Raw genomic sequence first — 23369 nt, 5'->3', positions numbered from 1 at the left:
AAAAAAAAAGAAAGAAACAAGAAATTTAAAAAGATACACAAGAAAGCAATTGTGTAATAATTGCAATTGGCAATACATTCCTTTTAATTTCAAATGGGGCTTGAAGAGTAACATTAATCAGGCTTATCCGCACAAAAGCATGCTCAACTAAAACAAAACATTATTAAGACTCTACTTCCCTCAGGTCTTCAAGGCATGTATACAAAGTTCCACCTTTGTGGCTGCCCAGGCTTGCGAGCATCTGGGAGCCCGTGACGAACAGCATGTGATGCACCCACGATGGACGTGTGTGAACCCATATACTCTATTTAAGAGTTAAAGACTGGCACCTTGCAGGGGTACAGCTCCCCAAATGCTAGAAAAGTGGCTATGATAAACTCTACTAGGTTATGATGCACAAAACTCAGGAAGAGAGCAGGAGGTTGACTCTAAATAAAGACCCTATAATCCCTCAAAGAAAGGCCCATTATAAAGTCATAAAACTCCTTAAATAATTAAGTGATTAATGGGCTAACTGAAAGGTTATAATATGTAAACTATGGCATTACGTAGAAGGTTAAGAACATTGTAATTCCCTGAATTACTAGTGGTAATTATTTTCTGATTTTATTGCCACCAATACACGCATTTAAATAGAACACTGTATAAGTTAGTCACCATACAAATCTCATTCTTTGAGAAAGCAAAGGTAATAACTTGCAAATTAAGAAATAACTGATTTGGGAAGAGTATACAATTATTTGTTATTTGTTATTTGTAAAACTCTTTTGAGGTAATTTGACATTCTTGGATGCCCTGTAGAGTAATTCTGTGTATAAGGTGGATGATTATTACCTGTTATTACCTGATTATATTGTTACTTGTTTGTAGAGTTGAAAGCAAACTTATTTGCACAAAGGCACAGAACCTACGCCAGAGCTGAAGGAAAATTATATTAGTTACGGGAAACACAAAAAACTTCTCTTTGGACATAGGATGGACATTTAACTATCAGAAATTGTAATATAATTTGGGAATTTCCCATCATTACAGCAAGACGGAGATTGCCACAAATATATTTTCTAAAAATGATTTAGACCTTTAACTATTTTGTTTTTGAACCCAAGGACTCATATATACTAGGCAAGAACTCTTCCACTCAGCTGCATTCATAGCCCTTTGCAAATTAAAAAAAAATTGTATTAATTTTATTGAGAAAGAAGTAGCAATGAGACAGTTTCAAAACAGGTTAGTAGGACAATTATAATAACTAATACATTGCATATTGTTGTCTTTGTAGTAGTTATTCATAGTACAAAATGCAGACATGATATCTTGTGTAAACACTATTAATTCAAAACTTTCTTATTGAACTAAGAGAAAGTAGCTGTATATCTGTGCTAACTATTTTGTATATACAGATATATATATATATATTTTTTTCTACAAAATAGTCCTTCATTGTATCTCCTTTTTTTGTTTACTTTTGTCAGAGATGGGTATTTCATTGTCATTTAAATATTGTAGGTACATGAATTCAGCAAAGTAATCCAATATAGTCCAGTAGTCCATAATAGTGGGTTATCCATAGGACTGGGAATGTCAGAAGTTGTTAACTTGAGCCTTTTACAGCTCAGCATATTAATACAGATTTACTTTTTATACCTCACTTTTATACTTTTCTGCTGGATGGTTAAGACCAAGACAAAGCAAGACCTATATAACAAGAAATGTAACTTCTGTATCTGACAAGGTCAGTCAAATCCCCTCAGGATTTATGCTGAACCCTGTACCTCAGTTTGTAGATCCTTTGTCAGTGTCAGCCATGTAGATGAATTATGGTCATTGTTTGCTCTCTGTGAAAGCCTGAGAGAGTGTTTTCTCTCCATGTGACTCTCCTTAGGCATACTCTACAATGCCGAACACTTTCCTCTGTGTCCCCATAATCTCCTTGATAAGAAAATTTGGGACACCACTGAGTTACAAGATGTTACAGTACAGGTTCTCTTATGTCCTGAGTCCTTACTGACCTTGAATGGCTAGGGCCAAAATGTTGGCTGTCCTTGTAGCCCTTCTTTTTCTCTAATTTTTCGGTCTGCAAACTTAAGTTGTTAACCCTCCAGAAGAGAAGTTCAACAGCGTATGTTTTAGGATAATAATATCATGAAGCAAATTTTTATTTTTGATAAATGGTTTCTCTGCCAATGCCCAGCTCTGGATTATGTTTACTTCTGCTGAGGAACCAGGTCATTATCTGCTGGGAGGAAAGAAGGAAAGGCCGAGAGAGGGTCACAAAAAATTGGCAGCATTGTAACTTCAAAGTTCAAAACCTTAATTTTTACTATAATCAATGTAGCATTCTACATGCTATAAAAAGAAAAAGGAGGCACTTTCCCCCAATTAACCAAAGTAAATCTCTCACAGTTTTAAATCAAAGCAGAAACTTTTAGAACCAAAACCCATAAAGCAGTATTGTATCCATCACTTGTAGTAATATACTTGCTGGATTAAAAATAAATTTTAAAGGTCAAAGGCTCTGAAAGAACCTTGGCTGATTGACAGTTCTTGTCAACAGGGAGCTACTAGTTTGGCCTCCCAATACAAGTTTCTTCAAACTTCTACTTTTATTAATCCTCAATTTCTTATTTATGGAATTTTACCTTCAAGTTGGTTCTCATTATTGCTAAAGGGAAGCCAAAGGGAAAAATACTTAGAAGTTAAAATGATTAGTTATTATCTTTAATTAGAATATTTAATTCTACTTTTGTACTTGTTAATTTACAAAAGATTAAGTACAATCTACCTCCTCTTATAAGGATACCCAATTATCCTGGATTAGGTATTATGTTAAGTATAATGAAGAAGGAGAAATTTTGAATAGCCAATTAAAATCTTCATGGAAAATGTGTGGGTCACTATCCCACATTATTCATCACCTCAGGGTCCTCTATAAAGATCCTTCCTACTCATACACACACAAAAAGATTAACCAATGTCTCTGTTGTTATAAGAATAATAAGGAGGCAGAATTTCCCCTCCACAAAGGCAACGTAATTCCCCACAAATTGAACAATGCATTGATTTGTTAGGAAATTGAATTTTTAGGATTCTCTCGTCAATGTCCTTTTTCCAAAGCATGAAACTATAAACTGGTTACACTTTCCATGGGATTTTGAGGTTTCCAGCATGTACCATTTTTCTCTCCCACCGGGCCAGTGCTTTCTACTTCATACTAATGTCTTCTCCACAGCATTTTTTAGGACATATAAAGAGGTGTGGAAAAGTGTTCTAGCCATCAGAAATGCCAGATTTTTTAGATGATCCCATCTTAAAATGATAATCTTTTAAATCAGGGATTCTCAACCATTTTGCTTGTTGTTGTTGTTTTTCTTCTTCTTCTATAACGTATTCTACCATCCTCCAAATCTCCGTGTTCAGCATCATAAGATGTGCTCTGGATATCAATGTGGGATGCGGTTTGGGAACAGCTACATTAGATTCTCAATGCTAGGACTTAAAGTTATAGGACTTGAGTGTTATTCATTTAAATAATTACAAAGGTTTGCCTTTCAGGTACACCTACCAAATAGATAATGAGGTTTTGGTTTTTTGCAGAACCGGGGATTGAGCTCAGACCCTTCCGCTTGCCAGGGAAGCACTTAATTCTGAGCCATCTCCTTGGGCCCTGGTGATGGGTTTTTAATGTATGTCTTTTCACAAATATAAACCCCTACTACACCAATGATTCTTTGAGAAAAGGCCATTTATATTTAAGAATAGTCTAAAATATGATTTATGGAAATAAACTGCACTAAAGGAATTGTCTGTAGAGAAGAAAGCAAATTTTTCTACTATCAATACTTTTATTAGTTTTTTAATCCTTTATTTATTTGGTATAGGGTCTTACTACGTAGCTTGGATTTTTAGTGATCCTCCTGCCTCAGCCTCCGTAGCACTGGGGTTACAGGTATGTACCACCATGTCTGGTTTTATTTATTTATTTATTTATTTATTTATTTTATTTTATTTTTTTTTTTTTGCAGAACCGGGGATTGAACTCAGGCGCTTGTGCTTGCCAGGGAAGCGCATATTCCACTGAGCCATCTCCCCAGCCCCATGTCTGGTTTTAGTGGCTGACTTGCTGTAGGGCCAGCACAGCATGTGGTACTGGGGATCAAACCTGGGTTCTTGTGCTTGCCAGGCAGGTGCTTAGACCACTGGGCTATCTCCCCAGCCTAACGTTAATACTTGTTCACTGAGCTACAAAGACAGAACTTGACACAGAAGAGAAAGACTGGGTAAGTAAGAGCATGGGAGACACCCTACAGAATGGCTGCCTCCTATAGCTGTCAATGCTCTCCAGGTCATGGGATGCATAGAAGGTTTACAAAACAGTTCAGACCATGGAAAACTAAGGATAGGGGCTGGGGAGATGGCTCAGTAGGATAAGCGCTTCCCTGGTAAGCGCAAGGGCCTGAGTTCAATCCCCAGTTCTGGGGAAAAAAAAAAAAAAGAAAGAGAGAGAGAGAGAGAGAGAGAGAGAGAGAGAGAGAGAGAGAGAGGAAAAAGAGAATTAAGGATGCATGATGATATTAATATATGAGGCAGAATCTTGGAACTGAAAAATAACATTTGTTCAAAAAGTAGAGAAATCTTAAAACAAGACAAACAGAAAAATGTCTGAGTGTGGGTAATGGTTACCATCAACACTGGCCCACCGTGAATGTACTATGGTACCCCACGGTGTTGATGGGACGAGCTAGTCAATATTATCTGAGAATTCCCATATTATCTCTGCAAATTTCTGGTACCTCTAAAATTATGCCACAATTTAAAAATATATATTGAAGAATAAACTAAGAAAGATCAAATTGGGCTGACAGTACATTTTTAGACTATGTGATAATTTAGTAGCCTATTTATACTGTCCATGATGCGAAAAGCAACACGACCCCTGTACAATAGGAAGCCCCCCCTCTGGAGTCCAAGTTCTGCCTCCCAGGTCCAGCCTGGCTTCTCCTTCTACGACGTCTGTATTTACTTTATGCATATACTGGATCAGAGATACATCTAAGGTCAATGACCACCGGATCAATCTCTGAGAAGGTATCAGTATAGGTAAACAATCTTATCTCAGTGCTGACCTAATTTAGCTTGGCCTCTTATCAGGGTCTCAAATGTATTATCTACAAAAGAGTAAACTTTTTTTTTTTTTTTTGATAATTTATGGTGCCAGTGTGCAGCTGTTTGACGCATTCCACCAAAGAGAAAATAGTGTAACTGGTATCAGCAGCAGTCCTTCCCTACACAGTGCTTGAAAATCCTCTAGCCCTCTGAAGTGCAATGACTTGTTTAGTTGCCTTGTTTGTTTTTGGTCTTTTTTGATTTTACCGTATTTTTTTGGTTGAACTGCTTTTTAGGAGAGGTTTATTTTTTGGTTTTGGTACCAAGGACCGAACCCAGGGCTTCCAGCTTGCTAGGCAAGCATTCTACCGCTGAGCCAAATCCCCAGCCCCCGCAATGACTTGTTTAGAAGACCAATGTTACATCTATGCAGCTCTGAAGAAAGCTTTGAACCTTCTTATGTCTTGTTTAGAAGCCCGCATACATGTTTAACCACATTCTTATGCTCAAATGTTTCTGGTGATAAGTCTGAAGAAGAAACACAAAGCCTGTGGCTGGGCAATTACTTATGAATGATAAATCCAGTACCTTTAGTAAGAATATATGAGGATGAATGAGGCAACCCATGCAGGACCCCTCCTGTCTCCCAGGCGCTATTCTTATTCCCCATTTCTATTCTCCAATAAATTTTCCTTTTACCCTAAAGAAAGAAAGCAGCATTATCCAAGTATATACCTGATAATAAAGTACTGTAATGCCTCATCAAATATAATATCTCATTTTGAACTTGAAAGTTCAGTTCTATCCCAAAGATCAAAATGTTCCCGTGTCTACGTAGAGCTGAAATAAAGCTAAAAACTATGCCTCTCAGTTAAAGTGTAAAAGTTGAATCTGTGTGAAGGACAGCACTGATGAACCACAGGCAATAAATTCCCTATTCCCTGGCATGGCTAGAAAATGAGGTTAATCACATATTCTTGCTTATAGGGAGTTACCATAGAGACCATGCAAATATTATCCATTTCCAAGAATAAAAGAAAGATAATACACACTCAACACTGAAACGACACCAAATGTAATTTAATTTTCCTCTGATGAGTCAGGCACTCTTGATGATCCCGCAGTGCCTCAGAATAATCACTGTGAACATCATCAATGATCGATGGACCCTATTCATATAGAAGTGCCAGTTAATGGGGCTTCCCCATTAGCAGTAATCGGAATAATAGGAAGATTTTTCTGGACTTCAAAATACACATATGTTGAAATTGTTGCAAGTTCACTATACTAACTGCAAAAAGGTCTGATCAACATAATGACAATTTTGATGGGGTTACGGAAGGACCTGAAAGCTGCATTTGGATGTAAACTAGATAGAAAATTTTATTTTGTTTGTACATTGGTAGCAACGCTGAAGAATTCTAACCACAGGGAATCAAAACAATTTTTCAGGAGCTAGGCTTATTATCAATAAATATGGTTAGGAAGAATAAACAATGACACAGCCCTTCGTTCCTCCCTCCAACTTTACTACCAGCAATAGTTCTACTGATAAACACCCTGCAGTTCTACTGATTACAATAGCTTCGTATTCTGACTTTGTAGCATTATTATTTTGTCAATAGAAGCATTTTCCAAGATGTTCTCTAAAAAGTCAGCTAACCTGACCTTTTCCCAGGGATTCACAAATACATCAACACGCAAGGTGTTCCAAAGAACTCCTGTAGCTCACTTAAAAAACATTCAAGCAAAACCTGTTTTCCAGGTACATTGGACTATTTCATTTTTGAAGCATACCCATAAATGTTTCCATGCTACACTAAACAACATAAGCTAGTTTTAAAGCAAAAATCTTTTTCCTTTTGAAGGCAAATGAAAGGGTCACTCACAATTTTCATCTCAAACAGGTAGGAAAGATTGCTAAATTGTGCATTATGATAATATTCCTGAAATTTTCCCCATGTTTCTCACCAGTATCTACTTCTGTCTTGCGGTGACTCATAACGGTCGGGTCACCACCACCGTTACAGAGCACAGAAATCCATGTGTTCCCTTCACTACAATTAAACTATGAAATTTACCTCCGGTGGAATATTGCATCCAAGTCCAAGCTATATATATATAATTTCCCTTTACCACTGAAAGGTTCTGAATGAAAGACAGACAGACAGACAGATAAACACACACACACACACACACACACACACACACACACACACACATATCCCTGGCCTATAACATCCTAAGAAAATGCTAGAACACTTTATAATATTGATAATATTTTTGAATTTCTAAAGTCTTTTGAGTGAATTTTTCTAAGCTCATTTCTTATGCCACTCATCTCAGTTCTTGTTTAATTTTTAAATTACCAACATGCATTTTTACCTAAGGACAAAAGAAGTACTCTCTGGAGGAAAAGGTTTGCATGCAGAGCGTTTCCCAATTTGCTTCCCCCAGTGCTGGGGACTGAACCCTGGCCCTCATCTATTTAGGTACTCTACCAATGAGCTATATGCACAGCCCCTCCAGATAAAAATTTTAGTCAATATTTACTCTTATTTTCCATTCAAAGATGTGTGCATGCAGGTGGGAGGGGTAAGAGAAAGAGAGAGAGACAGAGAGAGAGAGACAGAGAGAGAGACAGAGAAAGAGACAGAGAGAGAGACAGAGACAAACAAAGAGAGAGAGACAGAAACAAAGAGAGACAGAGACAGAGACAGAAACAAAGAGAGAGACAGAAACAGAGAGAGACAGAGAGAGACACAGAGACAGAAACAAAGAGAGAGAGACAGAAACAAAGAGAGAGAGACAGAAACAAAGAGAGAGAGAGACAGAGAGACAGAGAAAGTGACAGAGAGAGAGACAGAGAGAGAGACAGAGACAGAAACAAAGAGAGAGACAGAAATAAAGAGAGAGACAGAAACAGAGAGAGAGAGAGAGAGAGAGAGAGAGAGAGAGAGAGAAACAAAGAGAGAGAGACAGAGACAGAGAGACAGAAGAATTTTCCTGCATTGTCATTTCATTTACTCTGAAAATGAGAAGGACCTCAAATATAACTGTGTGACTTCTGGTCCTTAAAAGAAAAAGAAAAAAAAAAGCAAAAGCCAAGCCCTTAAAAGCAAACGCCAGTTTCAGCCACTGCTTCATGTGGATAACTGTACCACAATCCAGCTTCCAGGCACAGAAAGCTCTTCACTCTCCTGCCTGGTCCCTGACCCTTACAAGCTCCTCCTGCAGGCCTTCTGACCACAGTCTTCCAGCATTAAGAAGGCTGCACCAATAAAATACATGTTTGCAGTCCAAATTGGAACCGCTTATTTTCATATACAAGCAGACCATAAAAAAACCCTAAAAACCTCTATCCTGAAAAAAATTTATTATACAGATCTGTGCAAACTAAAAAAGATTAGCAAAACAAAGTAAGTCTAACATGTCCAAAAAGCTGTCACGCTCTAGTATACATTTATTTTTTGACAGTTAATTCTTCTGAAGCGAACGTATAGGATGGTTTATTATCATGTCACTTTCTGGAATATTACGGCAAACGTGCCCTTGTTTGGATAAGTGAAGAAAAGAAAGAAAATTTCTCAACAGTAACCCTACTGTATTTGTTTCAGGCCAGACATGAGCAATTACCTAATGGTCTCTTCCGTACTAGTTATAAATAGGAAAACCAAAATAACACCAGCCAAAAGCTTGGCCTTTCTGGTCATGAATCAAACTGTATGTGCACGCCTTCATCACGGCCCTGGGGGATACTTACTGCTGCGTCTGCATCAGCGGCATGCTAGTGCCGTCGTAGGAGTCCGTGTGCAGCGGGGGAAGGATTTCCCCGGTCACCGGGTGGAACACGGGAAGCGTGGACAGGGGCCACGCTATCTCTCTATTCTTGGACATATCGCGAAGCTCCTTGGTAGACTTCTGAATAGCGCTGTGATGGACTAGTTGGATGCTACACCAAAAAGAAATAAATAATGTACATTTAAAATCATGGATTCGCCTGAAGGATCATTAAAAAAAAAGTAAAATTATTATTATTTTTCAAATCACAAGATATTATTGCATTTTGGGCTTTTTACAAACTATCTCTGCAAGAGGCCCATGTCACATACTTTTACCATAGCCGAACTGAAAATTCAAAACTGGTTTTGAAGGACACAAGTCTCAAATTAAACTAAGTTCCGAAGCATTGTGTTAATATTATAGCCCTAAGGAACAAATTAGTTTTCTATTTATTTTCTATGATTAAAGTAAAACTACCATGGCTTTTTATATTGTTGCTTTTGGTAGGGCATATTTATAAATACTCACAGAAGTTTCATTTAATGGTAGGTTGTAGACTCAGGAATACTGGGCAGAAAGTTCTTTTCATCTGCTCTCTGCTTTATAAAAGTGCAGATTGGGAAACCACATAATACAAATGGCAAGTTAATACGCTGAACCTGAAATATTTTAGGTTTAATTTTTATCTAAGTCTACTTGATTTTCAAACTCTTTTTAGTTCTAGTTTCTACCGCTTCTATGTGTCTCTAGTTAGAAAGCAGCGTTCACGTTTATGAAATTAACTATGAAAGATGAAGAATGAAAACGAAGCATGATGAACAAACATGGAAGGAGCGAGACGGGCAACTGAGGAGTGGAAGGATGAGAAGTAACAGGAAAGAAGACACTTACTCTGGTGTTTGCATGTTTCTCTTTTCCCTAGAAACAAAACAAAATTTATGAATTAAATAATAGCATTGATATTTGGAACATTAAGACTCTATGCTCATGGGACACTGCGTGATGCGGCAATGCGGATGCTGTCACTTTGCAACACAGCCAGGGAGCACGTGCCACGGGGTTGAGGACATTACTGGGTGAAGACACAGACAGCGATGGAATACTGACGAGAACGCACAGAAAAATGGAAAAAATGGAGATTAAGAATCGAGCTCTTGATTGAAATAAATTTCATGACATAATGAAATCAGGCTACATGTAAAAATGGAAGAATTTGTTACTTGCTGCTTTATTAATTTCTTAGCCTTTGCTTTGTTACCCTGGCTCTCAGATAATCTCAGGAGATTACCTTAATTGACATAGATGTCCTGAAAGTACTAACTATTCATGAAGCGAAGACTCATTACTCAAATTATACCTTATTTTCATTAATTTACTCCTAAGTTATTTTTTTAAAATATATTTCAAGCATTTAGATTGTGACACCCTGTTTGACAGCAGAATGATTTCAAGAAGAATTCTGACCATCTTTTCTGGTAAAACTGACTAGGACAATTTATTTATTTAAAGTGCAATTACCATGTCAATAGATTCCAGTCTCTGCTCATACAAGATGGCTTGTGCAGCCAAAGTATCTAGACTCAATTATTCCTGGGACTGTTTTTCCAGCATGAATTTACATCTAGCCCTAATAATATTTGAATAAAGTAATTATGGCCCCTAATTTGATTGACTAGATTCAAAACTCTTTTAATTCATTTTAAAGGAATAAAGTAGTGCAGTTGGTCTTGAACACAATTTCAATTCATTTAGAGTGTGTTTCATGAACTAAATGAAACTTTGCTTTTAATGGAATCCTCTGTGTTATCTTAGCAGGCTCTCTAATTCTTTATTAGTGTTCAAAAGTACTCACACTCCTTCCCGTCGGCAGCACATGATATAAGCAAGCATTAGAAAGAGGACCAGTGCTACTGCCGAGGGCACAGCCAGTGTAATTAGGAAATCCGTGTAATAGTCTCTGCTTTTCAAAGTATCAGAAGGGGGCTTGTACTCCCCACCATCAGGCAAAATCCCCTCTCCGCGGATCACTTTCTGATAGGTGGACACTTGCTTTGTTTTATCAACCTGATACAAGAGAAGACAATTACACAGTAAATTAATAGCTGCAAACTTTATGAGATGTTAAGCTCTTGATACAACAAAACATTCTTTGACAAATGCCCTTAGAAGTCCATCTTTTCCAACTGCTTTACCACTTTAAATTTGCAGTTATTTATTGGAGCGAGGGAGAGGTAAGGAATGAAAGTAAAAAGGCCAATTCTATCTCTGGCTATTTTTTGCATCCTCCTCCACTATAGCTAATTTACATATGTATGTATATATACATGATATAGCTACATATGTTGTGTTTTTGTGGTTTTCTTCCAAAAGCAGGACGTCTTTCAAAATGCTGTGTAAATTTCTTTTCTCCTAGGGATAAAAACCTCCTATGTGATGTTGAAAAGCCACAGACTGGCTGCTGAACAGGTATGCAGGTATAGTTTCTAAAGTTAGTGGAAGCTGAAAAGGAGAAAAAATGTACTGTTCCTCATCTTCCTGTCATCCAACGGACAGAAGTGATACTTACAGAAGACTGATGGGACATGGAACCCATCCAGTGCTATAGTTTTGCTGAACTCTATCCCATGACAATAGTGACAGTGCCACTATGTCAATTTATTTCCACGCTAACTGAACTGTTTTCAGGCCTGGTGGTGCATGCCTGTCATCCCAGCACTCGGGAAGCTAAGGGTGGGAAGCTCCCATGAGTTCAAGGCCAGGCAGGGCTACACAGTGCGTCTGAGGCAACCCTGAACTGCACACTGAGACCCTGGGCCCGCAAAACAAAAAATATTGAACTGCTTTCATGAGTTGTATTCAGCTACTGAGGTTTTTACTAAAGGACACTAAAAATGGCATTATGTGAATTTGTTATATTTGTAGTCATAAGTTTGTTTTCAAGGAGCTTTTTACGTTTTTTTTACTCTCTTTTTTTTGTGGAACCAGGGATTGAACTCAGGCCTTTGCGCTTGCCAGGGAAGCATTTATTCCACTGAGCCATCTCCCCAGCCCTTTAAAAAATTTTTAAATCTTTTTTTTTTCTTCTATTTTCTTTGGTACCAGGAATCCAGGAATTGAACTCAGGGCCTTGGAGTCATAAACCTGCTACATGTGTTATCAAGCAAAATTTGTTACATTCAGGGCTGGGGAGATGGCTCAGTGGATAAATGCTTCCCTGGCAAGCACAAGGGCCTGAGTTCAATCCAAAATTCTGCCAAAAAAAAAAAAAAAATGTTACATTTGCCACCAAAAGCATGGTGGAAGTATTACATGTGGAGTTATTCAGTGTCCTCTCCCACAGAACTCCACTGAAGACTTCTGTTATTCAATGCCAGTAAAACCTCGATTTTTCTGCCAACAAATTGATAGTCAGTATCTTTTTAAGAATAGAAAAACTGATGAAATTTCTGTGCTCAATTTGGACATTAGGAGGGTTGAGGATCTTACACACTTTCTGGGTTGGGTTTCGTTCCCAATCTTTCCATATTTAGGATTCACTTGTTATATTTATTCTGCCACTCTAACCTGAGCCCCTGAACCTCTGGTGGTAGGAGATAGCATCTAAAAACGCACATGAAGAATTTAAAACTGAAAATCCCCAGCCTTTCTGTTTAGAAAACCTCACAGCAAAAACTAAAATCTTCAAAGCATAAGTCACTTTTAATCTTCTAGAAATTAGATAGTATTATCATACACAAATGCCCATTCCCGTACAAGCACAAGGGAAGTGGTGCAGGTCAGGCCCGCCGCCTTCTGACTCTGAGTCACCTAAATAGAGCCGTGTTTTAAGCTGTGGTTGTTGCTGCTCTTTCACACCCTTGTATGATTAGCAACATCACTGGAATTGTGAGCTCTACATGTGCAAATATAACATGCACATGTACAACAGAATGACTTTACTAAAAGACAAAGAAAGGGCACTATTTTTCAAAGAGGCAAAGGACAGAAGAGTCTAGGACACAAAGCCATCGGGGTACGATTTGGTGCAGCCTGGTTAAAGTGTCCTGGATCCTGGACCAAGCTGGAACCTGGAAAGCTGCCTGCAGTTAGTTGGCTTGGAGACGTGAAGTGAGAGTTGTGTTTATGTGTCAGTAACTTTGTCCAAATGTCAACCTTCCACTTAGATCTCATTCGCTCAATGCCAGTTGCAGACAGTTGACTGAAGTTTAACCTAAAGGTCACTACAGAATTAAACCAACTTTGCTATTTTTCAGATATCAGTATCAAAACATATACAGAGCAACTTATTTAAAATATTAAATGTAAATATCTAAGATATTACACACATCTATCTAACTTATATATGAAATCTTGCTTACATTTTTCCCTATCTTGTAGCATAGGAATGAAAAAGTGGTTTAGAAAGAGCAGAATGCTCATGAACTTACACTTAAGACTGTAAGATAGATCCTAATACCTCTCTGGGAATTAGTTGTTCTTCTTTGCACTTTTTCTACAAGTTAAGTTTGCAGGACCCGGAATCTTAGAAGAGTCATGGTTGATGGTGAAATGTGCTGTTTCTGGTCTCCCTCTCACCTTCTATAGTGAGGGACCGGCTGCACATTTGGAAGAGGCCTTCTGCACAGACTACCCAACTCCTCTGTGCTGATTTCACAGCATCTGTGTGTCCCACAGGCGCACCTACCAAGCTAAGCCAGCCGGCCACTAATCCAGGGCAGAGTGAGTACAAAGGTAGAGATACCTTTTCCCAAATGAATACAGTATTAATGAAGTAACCAAATCTGTACAGTCAAGGAGGTCCACTGCATTCTCCAAGGTAATTTGGGCTTTTTTCCTAAAAGCAATTCAGGTTTCAGCCCAATGTTGTGTCCTGCCACACCACTCCTAATTACATTTGCAAAGCCACAATTAAACAGGAACTCACCAGTGAAATCTTGCACCAGTCAATGTAAAACTGGGTACGGAACTTTTTATCACAGGTTATTACAGGCTCCATTTCTTGGCTGCATCTCAGTTGATTCTGTGGATTTTCAACTTCTCGCAAACAAGAAGAAAAAGGGACATCGGCACCAACCATGACATAAACACTGTAGAAAGGTGAAACTCTCAAGTTATCCTTTCAGAGATTAAAGACACTGAAAAACAATCTAACCAGAAAGCAGGGTTTATCCCTTTGAATTGAGGGATTAACTAGAACCATCCCTGAGGTAGGGGCCTGGTTTTAAAAGCAGTGACTTGTGCGGGGCTTCCTTCCTCCACTCTCATTCAGCCTGCAATTCCTCAGTGGCTCGGGGCCCCCCTCGGTGCTCCCCCAGTCCATGTCATTTCCTGGAAATTTTATTTCATCCTTTTTATTTCAGTCAAAAAAAAGTCATATGTAACCTTCTAACTACTATCTCTGGTACACTACTGATATTGAAATACCATAAGAAGTAAATGATTTAGAGAATGATTCTATTGCTAAGAGAATAATAATTTTAAGTCAGGTATCTTCACTGGATCTGATTATAACAAGATTCTAAAATTACATCCTTGGAGATACAGAGATTTAGGTAAACTCTGCTTTTTCTACCCAAGAGTTCGGTGAGTTAGTTTTTCTAGTACACAAACCATCCTACTGCTGGTCTGTTAGTTGAAGATATCTCAATACCCTTAACTTCCTGTCATCTAAGAAGTAAAAAGGAAAATAATGGTTTGGTAATCACAAACAAGACAAACAAAATTTCTATTCTTGATATGTAACTGCAAATAGGAGGAAAGAACTCTTTTAATTCACTGAACAATTTCATAATAAAACAAACATAATGATAGCAGCATTTAAGTAATCCTGAAGCAGCTTGAGAAGGTGGGAATCTCACTGGCCTTTTAAAAGAAAAGAGAAAAACTAGAAATTAAGCTAAATATTGTTTATTAATGGTCATGCTATAGCTACTCATAAAATGAAATAAAACCATTGGAATTTCAGCTGTCTTCTTTGCAGATATCGATAAATTGATACGAAAATTAGAACAATGGTCAAAATAGTAAAAATTGAAGCAAAATAAATTTGGAAGATTCTCAATTTCTAATTTGAAAATTTAGGCAAAATTATAATAACCAAGATGGTGTGATAATGGCATAAATAGAGATAAATTAACCACAGACAGACAACAGAATTGAGGGCCCCAAAATAAACTCTAATAATTAGGAAACTGATTATTGTTACAGATACCAAGGAAATTTTGAAATACATCAGAATATTCTGTTCTTAACAAGGTCTGCCCTTCAGAGAAATTACCCGAAGCCCAACAAGAAAAGGTGAGGGCAGAGGCTGACTGGAAAGGGGAAGGGAAACACCCAATCCAGGTACAGCAAGGAAACACCCAACTGCAGCGCAATTTTCTGTCCTGTCCCACATCACGGTGCTTCACGCGAAAAGCACATCTGATGTTCATTGTGTGCTCAGCGGCACAGGCTCACCGCAAGTTCGAGAGCCAGTCTCACGATTGGAGAACTTGTCGTGGGTGCTTGCCGCACCCCACACTTTACGGTTACGTTGCTATGAGCAAAGCTAATGTACTGCAGTTATTTGTACAGGGTATTAGTTCAGCTATCAAGAAAAGATTACAAGACATAGCAATAGTTAGAAAAAGGAAAAAAGGGGGGGGGATGTGACCTGCCAGGTAGCTCAGTGGACTAAAGTGCCTGTTTAGGCAGAGTGCAGCAGCCTGGCTTCGATCCCCAGCCTATCGTGCCAGCCTCACCTCCGAGACACGTTGAGCTGGTGATTGAGATCGGGCGTGGTGGAGGCTGAAAACAGGAGAATCACTACGAGTCCAATCTTAAGACCCTGTACACCCTGTACTAAATACATTTAAAAAATAAAGTGTGAAGAAACTGAACAAATATCTGATTCAGAGATATCAGGGATGTTGAAATAATCAGGTAAGAAATTTTAAATAATTATAACTAATATATACAAAAGGTACTAACGAATATGATAGAGTTGTCTAAAAACATTCTTTAGAGAGAAAAATGACAATATAGGTCACAAACTTTGATCTTCAAAAAGAAAAGTGGAGGGGCCGGGGAGATGGCTCAGTGGAATAAGCACTTCCCTGGCAAGTGCAAGGGCCTGAGTTCAATCCCTGATTCCACCAAAAAAAAAAAAAAAAAAAAAAAAAAAAAAAAAGGAGCTACAAAAAGAAAAGTGGAATATAGGAGAAGAAACAAGGAAAAATAAAATGGGAACTTCTGTTTTTCTTATTCTTAATTGAGCTAACAGATAGAGTTTGTTCAAAATAATAAGAGCAACGATACACTTAAATATATATATATAAATTAATAATAGCAATGATATAAAGGACTGGGGGAAGGAAAGGGATTGTTGTGTTTTTATAAAGTACTCACATCACCTGTAAAGTGGTGTAGTGCTGCTTGAAAGTAGATTTTCATTAGTTTTATGTATGCATGCAAATTGGATTTTTTTTTTTTTTTTTTGTACTAGGGATTGAACTCGGGACCTTGTACTTGTGAAGTAAGTCATTATGCCATTGAGCTATCTCGCCAGAGTGTGCATGCAACCTTTTTTTTTCCTCAGTACCGGGGATCAAACTTGTGACCTTGCACTTGCCAGCCAGGCATTTATACCGTTGAGTTATATCCCTGGCTGAGTATACAACTTCTAAGGCAAAACTAAAATAACGCAAGAAAGCAGTACAACCCATATATTGGGAAGAAAGCAAATGATATCACACAAACGCTCAATTAAAATGAGAAAAATAAAAAAAGAAGAGAAAGTGAGAAAAGTGACAAAGAAGACCGGGCGTGGTGGCCCACACCTGTACTCCCAGCTAATGGGAGGCTGTAAACAGGCGCATCACTACAAGTCTGATCTAGTAGTGAGACCCTGAACACCCTGGAGACCCTTCCCTAAAATAAAATTTAAAAAAAAAAAAAGAAAGAAAAGTGACAAAGAACAAGAGTAACAAACACAGACCATTCGGCAAACACGGCAGACAGCAGTTCAGATGATCAGTTCTCACCTGAGACAACAACGTCTAAGTGGACCAATTAAAAGACAAAGACTTTCAGATTAAAAAACTAGGATGCTTTCTATGAGGAGTCTTCTTTAGCTATAAAAACGCCTGGATTAAAGCGTATGAAGAGAGATCCGCCGCACCAGCACAACAGAAAGCAGGGCGAGGGCTGGGGACGCAGCTCAGTGGCGGAGCACACGAGTGGTCAGGGTGGCACCCCGGGCCCAGTGGCCAGCATCAGACGCAAAACAAACAAACACACAAACAATTAGGATTTATTCAACTACGTCCCCAGTCTTTCACAACTATATCTGTTAATGCGAGCAACAGATCTGACGATAGAAATAGATGATACAGCAACCACTGCTAATTAGCTATTCCTGTTTGAAAATCTGTAACATATGTACTGTGGTATGTTTCCCTCTTTCTGTCTTTTTCTTTTTGTTTTTACTTCTGTTTTTACTCTTCAAAATAAAATAAAATAAAATTAGAAAGAAACAAAAGCAAAACAAAACCCAAAAGCAAAAGTAGATGTATTAATTTCAGGTACAGCATACTTCACAGCATCAAACGATGTCAAGGACAAAGAAGAGTGTTACATACTGATCGAGGGATCAATTGTGAAAGAACATAAAGCATTCATGAGCATGGAAGGGAGAATATAAAAATACTTGAGGCAATAATAACATTGCAAGGAGACATGGATGAATTCACTATTATTATTATCTTTTTTTTTTTTTTTTTTGCGGAACTGGGGATTGAACTCAGGCCCTTGCGCTAGCCAGGGAAGTGTTTATTCCACTGAGCCATCTCCCCAGCCCCTGAATTCACTATTATAATCTGGAGATGTCAGTAACTTTCTATCAGAAATGGACATATCTAGCAAGTGGAAAGTTACTAAGAACAGTGAAACTTGGGCCCAGGATATAGTTCAGCAGCAGAAGTGCCTGCCTGGCAAGATCAAAGTCCTAGTTCAATCCCGGGTAGGTAACACACACACACACACACACACACACACACACACACAAAAAGAGTGAGAGAGAGAGAGAGAGAAAAGAAAGAAAGAGAAAAAGAAATGATACCAATTCTGTACAATCTTTCTCAGAAGACAGAAGCCAAAAGAGTATTTTCTTTCCCATTCTATGAAGCCTGGCCCTTAATACTACAGTGATGCAAAGACAGTACCGAAAAGAAGATCAGTGTCTTTAATTAAAAGCAGACGCATGGCTAGGGAGCTAGCCCAGTGGCCTAAGCACCTGCCTGACAAGCACAAGGATCTGGGTTTGATTCCCAGTACCACATGCCATGCTGGCCCCGGAACCCTGGATGGGCCATGCTGGCCCCAGATCACAATGAGTCCAAACTGTATGGTGAGACCCTGTACCAAATAAAGAAATAAAAAATAAAAAAATAAATAAATTTAAAAACAGATGCAAAAATTCTCAACAAAATACCAGCAAATCAAATTTAACAATAAAAAAAATAACAAATGACAACCAAGTCAGATTTATCCCAGTTATTCAAGGTTAATTCAAGATTTGAAAATGAATTAATATAATTTATCATATTAAGGGGATCAAGGAGAAAATCACAAGCTTTTAAGAAATGATGCAGAAAGGCATTTGATAGAACCCAACACTCATCTCTGCTAAAAACTCAGTAAAATAGGAATAGAGGAGAAGTTCATCTTAGCATGGATCGTCTATGAAACTCAGGAGCAAACATGATACTAAATGCTGAGAAATTTTCCTACCAGTACCAGGAGCAAGTTAAAAATGTCACCTCTCACTACTAATTTTCTTTTTCTTTTCTTTCTTTTTCTTTTCTTTTCTTTTCTTTTCTTTTCTTCTTTCTTTCTTTCTTTCTTTCTTTCTTTCTTTCTTTCTTTCTTTCTTTCTTTTTTTCCCGATACCAGGGATTGAACTCAGGTCCTTGAGCTTGACAGGCAAGTGTTTATTTATTCTACTGAACTATCTCCCTGGCCCCTCACTACCAATTTTCAGTATCATACAGGAAGTCCTACCTAATTCAACCAGAAAAGTCAAGGACAGAAAAGACAGACAGGGAGCTGGGGAGATACAGCTCATACTTCTAAGCGCCTGCTTGGCAAACAAAGGACCCGGGTTAGGTCCCCAGTACCACATGCCATGCCAGCCCCAGAACACCAGGTATGCCACGCTGGCTACTGAAACCGTGTGTGGTGGCACACACCTGGGCAGTCTGTGACAGGAAGATCACTATGAGTCTGAGCTGTATAGCGAGACCCTGTACCAAATAAATAAATGAGTACAATAAAAATACTAAAAAAAAAAACCCAAACAGATTTAGAAGGAAGATATAAAACTACTTGTCCAACAGATGCTATGACACAAAACAATGGCAAAAAATTCCCTTAGAACTAGTAAGCCATTATAAAGTTGCAGGATATAAAGTTAATATATAATTTCACTTGGTTTCCTATATACCCGCATGAACAGCTAGAGTTTGAAATTGAAAACACCATACCACTTACATGTGCTTTCTCAAAAGGGAAATATTTAAATATAAATCTAATAAAATATGGACAAGATATACATGAGGAAAACTATACAACTCTGATGAAAGAAACCACAGAATTAAGTAATTGAGAGAAATTTTGCGTTCATGGATAATAAGACTCACTTTGGTCACAATCTCTTATCTGTTCTTCCCAGATTAACCAATCAAGTCAGTGTAATCCCATTCAAAATCCCAGGAAGTTCTGTGGATGTTGACAAATGGATTCTCAAGCATATGGAGAAAAGAAGAGCTCAGATATCCAACGTGATATTGAAGTAGAAGAACAAAGTTGAAAGCCTATTCCTCATGTCTGGATTTACTCTAATGCTACAGCAATCAAGAGACACCTGTTGACAGAATCAATGCCACAAATCTTCCCAAATATAGGGGGAGAAATAAACACAGAGATAAATGAGGCACATAAAACAACACTAAATAGCCACCACTGATAAAGAACCTCTCCAAACCACATTATATTCAAAATTCCACCACAGGGACCATATTTTAAAAGTTGTTAGAGAAAGGCAAGAAATCACATACAGAGGTAAATCCCATGAGGATCACAGTGGACTTCTCCACACAAACCTTAAAAGGCCAGCAGAGACTGGAGCGAAGTTTTTTTTGGGGGGGGCATTTTTTATTTTATTTTATTTTATTTTTTCTGTATTTAGTACACATTCTGTAGGGTCTCGCTATACAGATTGGGCTCTCAGTGATCCTCCTGTTTTCAGCCTCCCTAGCACTGGGATTACAGGTGCACACCACCACACCCAGTCTTAATCACTGAGCACACCCCATGGGGGGAGTGCAGGGGGTTCAGGGATCAAACTCCGGTCTCCAAGTCTGCCTAAGCAGGCACTTTAATCCACTGAGGTATCTGGCCAGCCAGATTGAAGTTTTTTACATTCTAAAAGATAACAACTTCCAACCCTAATGGAAGTATCTTGCAAAAGTTTTCTTTAAAATTGATGGAGCAGTAAGGCATTTCCATGACCAGAAACAAGTCAAGAAATTCATGACACAAGCCAGCATTACAAACAATACTCAAGGTACAATGAAGTCAACAACATAAATAAATGGAAAAGAATGGATGCACCTGGTGGGACAAGCAGTTTAGCAAGACAGGAAATATAAGGAAATCAGGAGCAGGAAATCAATGAAACAGTGTGAGGAAGCCAGTACCCCTCAGTGAATATTGTCAGTGTGAACAGTCTCAGTTCCCCAATCAAAACCTATGATGTGGCAGAACAGATCAAGAAGAAAACTCAACAGTGTGCAGGACCCAAGAAACACGTTCAATTCTAAAAAATATTCATGGATTAACTATCAATGGATGGAAAACAATATTCTATGCAGTGGGAATCCATAAAAAAACAGGAGTTGCTATCCTAATTTCAGACAAAGTTAATGCCAACTAAGCCTAGACAGAAGAAACAAAGAAGGTTCCTACATGTTAGTTAAGGGAACAATTCAACAGAAAGAGCTAACAATTACAAACATCTGTGCGCCAAATACTGGTGCACCCACTTTGATAAAACAAACACTAACAACGGACATGATGAAACAGTAGGAGGGGACCTGAACACCTCACTGTCACACATACACTTATTAACTTGACAAAAAAAAAAAAAAAAAAAAAAAAAAAACAACAAAAAAACACCTGCAAGCAGGCGCAGGGGCCAGGGGTTCGATCCCTAGGCCTGCCGAGCTGGCCCTGCCCCTGCGGCACACTGAGATGGCAATTGAGACTGGGCGTGGAGGCGTGCGCCTGTAATCCCAGCTCTTGGGAGGCTGTAAACAGGCGTATCACTAGGAGTCTGATCTAGTAGTGAGACCCTGAACACCCTGTAGACCCTTCACTAAAAATATCAACAGAGACAGATTATTGAAAGCTAACAGGAGCCCAGTAAGTGGCCCACATCAATCTAAATAATTGGTCTTTGATATAGGAACAAAAAGGAATATGCTGGAGGAAACCAGTCTTTTCAACACATGATGTGGAATAACAGGACACACACAGGAAGAAAACAAAACAAAACATTAAATCTAAAGCAAACCCTACACCCTTCACACTACGGCAGCGTGATTCATAACAGCTAAATTCTAGAAGCAGCCCACATATCCAACGATCGACAACTAGATAAAGAAATCATAGTATCTGCAACAATGAAATAATACTTGGCTATAAAAAAGATAAACTTCAGATATTTGTAGGAAAATGGATACACCTGGAAAATATAATGTTAGTGACATAACCAGGCACAAATACTTACACTGTGTGGTATCTCCCACTTGAGTAAGACAAAGTATAAATGGAGAGTACAACAAAGGAGTGACAGAAAGAAATTAGGGATAGATGTTTTGCAAAAGGGAAGGAATACACTGAGGACAAGGAGAGAGAGGAGAGAAAGGGAAGCAGGAAATAAAATCAAGAAAGTAAAGAGGATTGAAAGAACAAGACGGAATATCTGTAAACTCTCTCTGATAAGGGACTTAGAGCTGAATATACAAAGATCCAGACAATCCAACTTAAAAATGGCAAAGGGTCTGATCAGACACATCTCCAAAAGAAGACACACAACTGTCCAGTGTGTGTATGACACAATGCTCCACATTGGCCATCAGCAAACTAGAAAGCTAAGTAACAGTGAGGAACCACTTTATTTCCACTAGATGGTAGATAGTGCCATTGGGGATGCGAAGGGAATAGAACCCTCTGACTCTGCTAGCGGGGGTGCATCTTGGTGACTTTGCTCTCGATGATGGGACAAAATCCAACATCCAGAATTAAGCAAGGAAAGGTTTATTTAGCTCAGTTTGTGGAGGTTTCAGTCCATAATCAGCTGGCTCCAAGGCAGAGTGGCACAGGGCAAAAGGCAGCAGTTCATGGCGGCAGAAAATAGCAAAACAACAAGAGCGAAAGGGGAAGCGCAGTGATGATTGCTGCAGAGGGCAAGCCCCTTTCCCTTCCTTATATTGCATTCAGGTTATCTGAGGGTATGACACTCACATCCATAATCCCAGTAGCACTCACGCCTATAATCCCAGCACTGGATCATGAATTAATCGCACAGCCTAGAAGCTGCCCCATGACTGCATGAGACTTTCAGGGAACAATTAGACCCAAACCACAACAGGGTATGAAGTGACCTAACTGCTTTGGAAGACAGTCTGGCAGGTCCTAAAAGTTTAAATACAGAATTACTATATCACTGAGAAATTCCATTCCTAAGGATGTAACTGAAGGAAACGAAAATACACATGTAGGCAAAGGCTCGCACATGAATGACAGTGCAATGTCATTCACAATGTCAAAAGGTGGAGACAATCCACATGCTTTTATGAATAAATAAGTAGAAAACGGTGTCTACCCTTATACAAGAGAATATTACTCAGCAAAACAAAAAGAAATGAAATACTGATTTGTTCTCCAACGTGGATGAAACTTGAAGTGTTGTACTAAATGAAAGAAGCCAGACACGATGAGCATGCACTGCAGATTCCACTAATATGAAATGTGCAGAACAGGAAAACTTTGTAGGAGCAGTGCATAAATTAGTGGTTGGCAGTGGCTCGGTTTGTGGTAGGTGGCCACTTATGAGTACAGAGATAAGGGTGAAGAGTTTTGAGATCATAAAAATGTTCCCAAGCTGATTAGCTAATGGCTGTACACTTTCCAATTTCCTAAAATTCAAAATAGTAGACAGTTCAAAGAGGTATGTAAATCATTCCTTAATAAAGCTGTTGTTTTCAAAAAGTAAAAGCGAAGTGTAGCACAAAACTTCAAGCCAAGCTAATGTAAAAATAAGGTCATAGCCAAACTTGAGACAATAACTGTGCTTCGGAATACAGTTACACAAATTCATTGGCTTCTTACAACAAATTCGTACTAGGACATATGCTTCATTTGAGAGAACATTTTTTTTT

General features: G+C 38.5%; 1 protein-coding gene across 1 annotated transcript in view; it reads right to left on the bottom strand.

Annotated features, from left to right (window-relative positions):
- The window catches only part of Sgce (sarcoglycan epsilon), an 83374-nt gene that overhangs the window by 7617 nt on the left and 52388 nt on the right, over nt 1-23369 (bottom strand). Inside the window, exons 6-9 of the mRNA XM_012515054.2 lie at nt 13811-13973; nt 10739-10950; nt 9778-9804; nt 8867-9055 (exon numbers count right to left, since the gene is read on the bottom strand). Of these exons, the coding sequence (XP_012370508.1) occupies nt 8867-9055; nt 9778-9804; nt 10739-10950; nt 13811-13973 (591 nt within the window). The remainder of the gene's footprint in view (nt 1-8866; nt 9056-9777; nt 9805-10738; nt 10951-13810; nt 13974-23369) is intronic.

The sequence above is a fragment of the Octodon degus genome, unplaced genomic scaffold (genome assembly GCF_000260255.1).
Source record: "Octodon degus isolate 3935 unplaced genomic scaffold, OctDeg1.0 scaffold00050, whole genome shotgun sequence".
NCBI lineage: Eukaryota > Metazoa > Chordata > Mammalia > Rodentia > Octodontidae > Octodon > Octodon degus.
The sequence above is the reverse complement of the archived record's forward strand: the minus strand, read 5'-3'. Positions and strand labels throughout refer to the sequence as shown.